Source organism: Ylistrum balloti, unplaced genomic scaffold (genome assembly GCF_031769215.1).
Source record: "Ylistrum balloti isolate Yb309-2 unplaced genomic scaffold, AGI_CSIRO_Ybal_v1 Utg371710, whole genome shotgun sequence".
Taxonomy (NCBI): domain Eukaryota; kingdom Metazoa; phylum Mollusca; class Bivalvia; order Pectinida; family Pectinidae; genus Ylistrum; species Ylistrum balloti.
The window spans coordinates 73,587-84,353 of record NW_026782861.1 but is presented as its reverse complement, the minus strand read 5'-3'; the positions used below and the strand labels follow the sequence as shown (position 1 = coordinate 84,353).

The 10,767-nt window shown below is 33.2% G+C and overlaps 1 protein-coding gene across 1 annotated transcript in view; it reads left to right on the top strand.

Annotated features, from left to right (window-relative positions):
- Positions 1–209: 209 nt before the first annotated feature.
- LOC132563414 (protein lin-28 homolog) overlaps positions 210–10,767 on the top strand; it is a 50,326-nt gene continuing 39,768 nt past the window's right edge. Inside the window, exon 1 of the mRNA XM_060228175.1 lies at positions 210–360. Within this exon, the coding sequence (XP_060084158.1) occupies positions 210–360 (151 nt within the window). The remainder of the gene's footprint in view (positions 361–10,767) is intronic.

Here is a 10,767-nt window from a genome sequence, read left to right as displayed (position 1 = left end):
TGCGATCTCTTGTTCATAGTCATTATGTTCAGCAAAGATACAATTACAGTCCAGTAGCGCATGAAATGAGGCCGGAACCCAGGGCATTTGAATGGCAGGCTGACCCTGCGGATGAAAGGTACTGACCTACCTTAGTCATAGTGCGGACACACTGCCCAGTCATGATGTGAGGGGCAGTGGTTGCATTTCAAATAAACGTGTTTGTCACCATGAAGGAGTTTACGAGTACCCATGCTCCTCAGTCGTATGCAAACCTGCCAAATCTAATGACCAAAGGTGTTTCTTGGACTCAAACTTCTCAAAATTCTGGACCGTATATGATTCTTGGTCAACCAGTCCTCCCCACCTATGGAACTGGTGGTAAGTGGCATTTCAGTGTGAAGTCTCAATGATATTTTATTTGCATAGAGATTAGTAATATCTGAAACAGCTATCATATTTCAGTCTTACAATGTTTAATGATGTTACCAGATGACAACATATGACCTATCTGATACCAATCTAACAACACTTTTATTGTAAAGTTGACTTCAGTCTGTACGTTATGGCTAGACTAGTGGTCACTGATGGTCAGATCATCAGTAACAAATCCCATCAGACACACTGACTTGTATTTGTGTTTGAGAACCGAACACCTGTGGAGATAGATGGACATAACAACATATGTCAGATGTGTAGTGGTCACGGGAAGGTAGCTGTTTATCTATCTGTTCATTCTAGATCCTGTTTTTGTAATACTCAAACGCATTTTCACACTACCAGGTCTTGTAGTAGTTGTTTGTGTTTATTACAAACATTTACAAGACGTGTGTTAGTTAATACACTTCCTGGAAATGTAATATTTTTGTGTTTACTACAAACACTTACAAGACGTGTGTTAGTCAACACACTTGCAGAATATGAAGTAGTTTTGTGTTTATTACAAAGACTTACAAGACGTGTGTTATTTAATACACTTCCTGGATATGTAATATTTTTGTGTTTATTACAAACACTTACAAGACGTGTGTTAGTCAACACACTTGCAGAATATGAAGTAGTTTTGTGTTTATTACAAAGACTTACAAGACGTGTGTTATTTAACACACTTCCTGTATATGTAATATTTTTGGGTTCATTACAAACACTTACAAGACGTGTGTTAGTTAACACACTTCCTGGATATGTAATATTTTTATGTTTATTACAAACAATTACAAGACGTGTGTAAGTTAACACACTTCCAGAATATGAAGTAGTTTTGTGTTTATTGTGTCCATAACTTTTCAGGGCACTGATATTGAGCTAGTAGCCTTCAGGGGTTAACGACTACTCACGTTTATTAAATTGAAAGACCTTGACCCTCATTTAAGGTGACAAGGAACAAATATGTGAAAATCTTAGGATAATTAATTCTCATCATCTACGATCTTGACATAGGACCAGTAGGAAGCTAGGCTTCCATGTTTTTACACTTGTCCCATCTTCAATGTTTCAAGAAGTTGAAGTGGTTTGTTTTCAATAACCAAATATGAGCAAAGGAAATATTTACACGGAGACTACTGAAAAAAGAACAAGGAGAGTTAGACCAAATGATCCAGCAAAGTAAGCGTATTTTGCTTCATCGACTTCACCCGCCATGTAATGCCACGTTCGCAAGTGAAAGCAAGGTATGCAACAACGGAAGCAATGGGCAAACTAACGAGAATAACAAATCGTCCAACTTTATATCACACAAAGAAAAATAGTATTTGCAAGGACATCACTATAACGACTGTAAACATTTTCCATAATTGTAATCAACATGTATCTTTTGAAACCCTGTGTTACGAGTTTGTTCGTCAGTTGACGAGTTCTTGTATGAAAATGGTGATAATCGAATCAACTGCGATATGTAAACATCAGAAACTGATGTGCATGGTCGCAGCTAACCAGAAATGGTATATACACAGTAAGGACACTGGAATCATCAGCTTGGTGGAAATATGTCAATGTTGGTTTCGTTGTAGGGAAAGATCGTGATTAGCAGCTGATATAGAAGAGCCTGTCGTGTCTTTGATTTCCATTTCTGTTTGTGACCTGTTTTGATACACTAGTAAGAAAAAAAGTTTAGCGAAACAACGAATCTCATGGAATACATTGTCTCATCGGATACGATTTGATAGTATAAGTCCACATCCAGCAGATCTATTTCCAGTAATATCAAAGACAATATTATTGAAAACAGTTGTTCCGTATAACATGCATTGTATATAATTAGTTCTCCTGCAATTAATTTTCACCTTCGATAGGATACTGTAAACCAGTGTATTGACATGTCCTTTATAGTCTTTATTTCAAACAGGTTTTTAGCCATAAACCTCCGTTGTAGATATGTAATATATGAACCTGGTACAACAATATTTTGTTGTAAATAAGTGTCTGATAAGAGTCAGTTTAGAATCTTCTTTCAATGAAACAAATGTCAATGATCTCAATTGGTACCATTCTAATACACTTATCGGTGTCCAATTCAATCTTTAGGTTCATGTAAGTGTCCTCATCAAGGACCAAGGAATTGCTAGCAGTGGAACCTGACACATCAGAATTCCCTCTTTGGAGCTTATGGGAATGCCATCATGGGGGTCCATGCTAATGCCCTCAATGGGGACACGTAAATTCCCTCCTCGGTGCTCATGTCAATGCGCTAAGTGGGATACATGTAAATGCCTTCGTTGGGGGTCTATATATTTGGTCTTAGTTCGGCCAATGTTTATCTTAGGGACCAATACTTATACTCTCAAAGTGGTCCATGCCAAATCCCTGAGTTGAGCAAATGTTAATTTGCCGACTTGTATTGGTTTATTTAAATGAATTGTTTGAAATTATTTGAATTGGATGAAAAGTGATTGTGATAAGTTCAGATATGTTATATTGAACATTGATGTATATGTTAACAAAATAACTGACGAAAGAAGAGAATAAACCGAAACATAAAGGAAGGCAAAGCGAAGGCCGAAGAAACAAAACAACGTGAATGAACTAATGGTAAAACAGGAGAGAAAAGCTCAAATTGAGGAAACATATGTTTGAAAATGAAAATATATTACTTCTTACTGAAAATCGTCATGATTATGCCAAAACTACACTTTTCTTCCTTCAAGCACTTCGTAAAACCGTGAGATTTGGACCTACCGTAAAACTAATGATTGAAAATATTCTTAACATTATGTTTTTTAACAGCGTATGAAGATATGAACGTATTTGATTTTCCTTATTATTGATGGACACTGTTTAATGAAATAAAATAATATGAAATGATTATTTTATGATTAAGACAGAAGGAACGTTGTATATATTATATCCTAAGTGACTGACAGTTAATACCGACATCGTCAATAAATAAACATAAAAACAATTCAATGACGAGAGACAAAAGTTTTTATTTAAAGTCGCATGTGGTTAACAATAAAATATTAGCATTGTAGTGCTATTATTGCGCCAAACATAAGTATAATACATTGCATTATATACATAACAAACACAACTTATGTAATGAAAAAATATCACAGACACATTGAGTTATCTCAGAGTTACATGATTAATAATGGGCACTTGTATATCACACAAATGTCACACAAGAAAAATTAAAACACTATCAAAGTGTAATCAACATATATATTATATATCAATGACATACAAAAAATTATAAGAATATCTTTCATTATACAATATAGCATGAACATTGTATTCAATAAACATAATGTACATTCATATCTATCAAATATTTTAACAAATATTTATCTTGTAAAGTTAATCTCTAAAAATCAAACAAACTGAAATAAAGCTTTATTAATTTATTTTTATCATGTAAAGTTATCTCTAAAAATCAAACAAACTGAAATAAAGCTTTATTAATTTATATTTATCTTGTAAAGTTAATCTCTAAAAATCAAACAAACTGAAGTAAAGCTTTATTAATTTATATTTATCATGTAAAGTTAATCTCTAAAAATCAAACAAACTGAAATAAAGCTTTATTAATTTTTCTTAAAACTTTATTTACGTTTAAGGCCTTGTAAAAATGAAAATTAAAAAAAATGATATGGAGTTTGTTGGTTTTATAAGTAACGCGAATATCATGTTTTCATCAATAAAATGTGAACTAGTGAACTGACAATAGATGGCGTTTTGTTTCTGTATTGATTTAGTGAGACTGCTGTCATATAGAAAACACTTAATGTGTTAGGGATCTACATTATTTGCGTTACATGGTATATTCATGACTACCATGGGAAATTATAAAGGATATTACATACCTATTGAATGGCCAGTGTTTAGACGCCGTTGGATCTATTGCCTCTCGTCCATTACACTAATGCATTGGTCAACTCACTAAGCTCTTGGCTGACCATGTAATAAAAAAGTTATTATTTGAACAGAAATATTTCTCCGGCAAACTTTTATATAAATGGATGAACTGGATTTCATTAGTCATTCTTAGAAAGGTATTGTTTTCACAACAACTTGTACTTCATGTTCAGTTTATTTCTTTATTCTTTTCAATTTTCATTTTTTTTTCGTCCAAACTTTTGTATTTTGGAAACATGATTAATCGAGTGCCGTTTGCCTAGAATATAAACTTAGTTATTGTAATGTACGATCACAAAATATGGTCATTTTGTTTTTCAACAACTGCCTACATTGTGGTACGGTTTTTAAAAGAAAAGACTATGACTAAGTTGGCAAGAACGTCCTTTGCTCGTTTCTGTGTTTTATCAATGTCTTGTTCACCTTTCGCCTTGTCGTATTTTATATATTGACAAAATGGAACTAATGTTGTGTTGTCTTTAAACTTATTTGGTTTGTCCGCGTTGTGGTCAACCTTGTTCACTGTCGTCGATTTCAAAGCGGTTTTGTCGAAATTTCAAAGAAGCATTAACCTTCGTGCTGCTGGTTGACAATAGTAATTCCTGCGATTGCGTATACAGATTTCAACCAGTGAACGTGTTTCTTTGATGGGGAAAACGTTGTAAGTTAACTGCTACAAATATGTTATATGAAATAACAATCCTTGTATCGGATATGTATGGAACCTGGTAGGGTACCTGAGTCTATAAAGCACAATTAAGTCGGAAACAGTTGATTTTATACAACAAAGCAAAATTTACATAAATCGTGAAGTGAAATTATCACGAAGTTGCGAATACCTTTTTCTTTTGTATTTCACCTTAAATATAATTAAATTCTTGGTGAAAGATATTGATAATTCCTGACAGATGCTATGGCTGACCACTTATTTCTAAGAGATAATTTTTGAAAGGATAAGGCACGTGCTGGTGACTCATGCTGTTGGTAGATCCACCTATAGGCGAGGAACATGACACTGATATGTTAAAGGGTTTTCATCAAATATCACTAAATGACAGGTTAACATGAAAAGTCTTTTTACATGTAAAAGGATTTATTTTCCATTACTATCAAAATAGTTATGGTCGGATAGACATTACGCATCTTCCGATTTCGTGAAAGCGTTCAGAAATATTTTCCCTCTTTTGAAAATTTAGACGGCATCTTCTATCTAACCGTTGTGTTTTATCATTATATATTTTGGCATATAAACCTTCATAACGACTCACTGCATACTGAATAATTATATATTTGCAAGGGCTCAAATTTCGTTGGCTCCTGATTTCGCGGAAAAAGATCTTGCTCTCGAATTCCATAAGAATTAAAGTCTATATAAATTTTTATCTGTCAATCATTTCGAGAATATATTGAAACCAATGTTGCAAGAAAATGAAAGAGTTTGAAATAAAAATCCATTTTCATTTATGTAACAAATTTTCTGAAATACCATAATTATTTTCTGCTCTTGAACGGGTACTGAATAAAGTCCAAGTACTACAAGACCGAGGTGCTAAATCAGTGTGCTAAATCAGTGTGTTCCGAGGGAAGAAATGGATTTCAGGTCAGCTTCCCTCGTCTGGCAGGACAAGAAACCAATCCGCCCATCTCACATCTAAATTGAATTGCTTCATTGACTGGTCATCACTGGCTTGTCAGTGGTGACGTGATTCGGACACTTGAGTTACACACCGACTGACCACAGATGCCGGACTTTACATATATGGTTATGAAAATATCGATAGTATTAGGTTTCATTAGGTTACAAGTGGAGTGTCGGGAAATCATACCACTTGTGGTATATATATCGGATAGGAAGACTTAGACAGACTCTCATCTGACCGGAAGTGGTGATCAATGCCGTTTTATAGTTCTAAGAACCTGTGATAAATTATGAGGAGCAGTTTGGTATTAAACGCATTATGTAAACCCAGTTATACTTGTGTGAGAATATTTGCACTGGGAACTTTACTTATATACGAATGTCAACCAAGGTTGTTAAAGACAAACTTATTGTGTTATTTTTATTAATTTTTAATAGGGTCAGAAAAATGCAAAATATGATGGAATTCATTTTGAGGAATGATAAAATATTATCTTAGCTTTCAGCTTTATTTGCATAATTCACTTCACAAAGGATTATTTACAGTGAAAATAAAGCTTCACTCAACAAATACACATCGTATAAGAAGGACAAGTTAAATGACGTTTTAAAAAACACAACTTTTATAGGCAAAGATTTCAGAAGATTTTGATATTTGTAGTGTTTATTGGATATGAAAACTTAATTAACATCAATGTAACATGTGGAGACTGACAGTGAAATAAAGAATGAGGGAATACCTCCATGATCGGAGCCGAGATTGTCAGAGAAGTCAAGGCCGAGGGCAATCCTCAATGAAACAAGCCGAAATTACCAGAGGATTCCAGGCCGAGGGCAAACCTCAATGAAACAAGCCGAGATTGCCAGGGAAGTCCAGGCCGAGGACAAATCTCAATGAAACAAGCCGAGATTGCCAGGGAAGTCCAGGCCGAGGACAAATCTCAGTGAAACAAGCCGATATTACATGGCACATCTAGGCTTAGGGAAAAACCACCATGGATTTTATTATTTAGACATTTATGAAAAAAAGCTACATTCCATTATCATTTCATAGTGTTATTTGCGTGACAAAGTGACAAATATGATTGAGTTTAATAGAATAATTTCTCAAAAGAAATATTGGAAATAAATTGGTGGGAATTTTATGTACAAAATGGTTAATTTTTGTCAATTTTATGGGGGAAAATCTACCCAAAACCTGGATAGCGTCCGGATATTTCTCTATAAACTCTTGAATTTTATGGAAAATTACACCGCTGCTTAAAGCATCTGGTATCAGGAAATAATTGAATACCGTACATATAGTTGTAAAAGTCTTATTTTTGTAATTGGCAATTTGGTTCAATAAAAAAAGGTTGAATGTAAAATGTTTCCAGTTTGATCATCCACATCTCCGTAATGCAATAAAACCAGAGGTTAAAGCTTTGAATATCACCTCAAAAATATTTCAGACCCGGTTCTAGTTATTGTTCTGATAGTGTTGTCAGCCCTCCGTTAATCTGTATTGATATGAAATATATATTCATGATTAATGATATTGATTCTTGTGTGTTCCATATCAACAAACCTCTATTTGCCTCCTGTTATTAATGTCTTTTTAATAGACGAACTCTTTATTATTCCCTTGGGTTGATGCTTGTGTGTGGGCAACTACGTCTATTCAGATCTAAATTGATTTTTCATATCAATACGTTATCGATAAATGAATTCTTTGTGCAGATCTAGAATGAAATATCACGTTTTGTTATTAAGTAGTAGTAAGATATCGGATTAATTTTGTTGTTATGTATATTATATATATCTACATCAGATAAAAAGGCTAAGTCGAGATTTATGAGGTTCACCATATGAGTTAAAAAGGATGAATTATTGTTACAAATGAAATCATTCTAACATATTTATCACATCTTCGTTAAGAGGAATGATTTCAGCTGTTGGGTAAATATTCTTATATGCCATTAATATTACCCAGCTGTCCCCAGTTGTTCAAAGTCGGGTTAGAGATAAACAGTGGTTAGTAGAAATTTTCGAGTATGAACTGGGAACAATATATATGATTTAACAACTGTGCATTTGTTGAGATAGGTCAGATTATCTTGAATGCTGCTTTGGTCTTTAATGCTGTTGATTGTTCAGTACCAGTTACTTGAATTTTTCACTAACAAGTGGTTAACTTTTACTAACCTGTGAGCAACTGGGGGACAGGTGTTTTGTAAATATGTGCAGGCATGTCTTTTGTAACACAAAGCTGTACTTCATACATTATGAAAAACAAAAATACTTCAGACTGTAATTAAAGTTTTGCGCGAAATTATCTTTATTCGCAAATTTGGTTAATTTTTGTAAAGAATCGAAAACCTTTTAAAATTTAGGTCCCCGAAATTGAACACCTCTTCAGAAAGTCTGAAAAGTCAGTTTTAAAAACTAACATTGAAAAATGATTTATTTTACTACAGTAAATTAATATAGATTAAAAATATGTATGTTGAACCTGGAGTCTAATGATTCCATCGATTTTGCATTAATTAAAACCTTACAATAAATTTTTGTAACCCGTATAAATTTCTAATTTTAAAATATGTCTTAAACTGTTTTCCTCAATACGAATTGTCATTAACTTTAACATTAACGACTCTCTGATAAGTATTAAGAAAAAGAATAGAAATGTTTCATGAAGTAAAAGAATAGAAATGTTTTCACATAGGTGACATTTTTTAAATTGAAAGCATAATCTCAGAAATTTCTTTCTTTATATAAACATGAATATAAAGGAAAGCTTTTCATCAGTGAAAGAAAAATTCAATTTTCAAAATCAGTTTCGGATGTTTCTCTATTGACCGGCTTTACTTTTATTGTCAAGAATCTATAAATTCTATTCGTACAGACACGAATTAAGTTAGACTCGCTATTGATCCTACTACGATAACAAACTATGTGTGTCCATGTCGATGACGCTCAACTCATTTCTATCGATTTTATGCCTGTGGTGTTTTATGTCACATGATAATAAGTTTTGCCCTGTCTCAGTACGGCCTATCGCTCGCTACGTGCTGTATTATAATATATAATCCGCCGCCCAGCTCCGGTTTCAGTGGCTCTGATTAATGCAACGTATATTTATCCTTACATCAATAACCTAGCTATCGTTCGTCACACTTTTTGACTTTCCAATCAGTCGTTTAACAGATTGTACCATAAATAATCGTGTGCTCTGGAATTTACGTCCTTGCAATATGCAAGGATCATATAAAAACCTACACGGGGTTGAGGGGTATTGTGCCAAGGAAGAATAAAGAATATTGGGAAGAATAGATTAATGCAATAATGAATGAATGAAATTGCTTATAAACTCGATAAAAATATACTCTTTGCATATGCCTCCAGAATATTTCCATTTCTGCATGGGGTGCTGTACTGTATACATCTCCTCTAAGGATAACAGTAGCCTGGTTTAAGAAATGTTTCATTACCGATACCTGCTTAGAATATAATTAACCTGTTTTAAAAGAATTGTGCCAATTTCTTCAACATAAAACCATACTCTGTAAAACTATATATTTTTGTAGGGCGCAATTTCCCTTTTTCACGAAAATACTGTTTCGTGAAAAATTTATTTCGTTGATAATGTAACCCAACAAATAGTCTTAATACTCATTCTGGCATCGGAAAGATGCATACCTGATAATTTATTTAATACTTTTAACGTCTTTGAATCTATTTTTTTTATTCTTATAAGGACCGTATTGTAAATAATTTGCTAGGCAATGGCGTCACAATAATTATACATTTAGTTCATGTAAACATACTGTTTTTAATGCTAATCTCAAGAAAACTGAAATATTGGCACAGTTCAGGATTTGCATATATGTATGATAATTGAAAATATCCTATTGAATTAAGGCAAATCTTCATCTGGATTTGATATTTCTTTCAAACAATTTTGATTTTCTTCAGTTGGTTCTTGAGGTTTCGGTACTTAAGGCTTTAAGCATTTTAGACGAGTCCTGTTGATGGATGTTATTTTCATTCATGCAAACTTTGAAAGCAATTATGTATATCTAAATATTTTATGTAAATTAATGATTTGAATGACATGATATATAGTGCTTTAATAAAAAGTCATTCTTATTACATTTGAAGATAAAACACAGTAACAATAAGCTTGTGAATAAATATGCACTTACGTAGTATAAGCAGCGTCCTATATTGAAACAAAGTATAACTTATAGTTTTATTAATCAGGACAGATAATCTGAAGATAAGAAATCTTTTGGTGAAAGTTTACATGCGACGAGGTATTCTGAAGACCTTGTAAACATATCTTTTAATGATACCAAATTGAACGAATATGCACGTTGGCGTTTGTGGACTTGTGAATCTGCGGTATTCAAATCTGATTTTGACCTTGGTTTATGTTGCCTTTCGTCATATTTTGGTGTCATCTTGATTCTTTGTGTAATGTATATGATTTCCAGCTTTGTCCTCTGTTGACGTTTGGATAAAAAAGAAAAGAAAAATGAAACTGTAGAGGATATAATGCGATGATCGCTGTGGATATTAGATACCGTTTGAAGGATAAGCATATAGTAGAACAAAGAAAGGATAAACAGCGAATGAAGGAGAGCCAAAGAGACAGAATTAGTTATACTAGTCGCGTAACTTGGCGAAAATGTGAACATTCGCTTGTGAAGAACTTCACCTCTGTAGTGTTCGTTAGTCTGTAAATTTTCACTGTATATGTGATAAAACCTCTCTACATATACATCTTTCTATACATTGCTTTTGTAGTAAACCTCTTT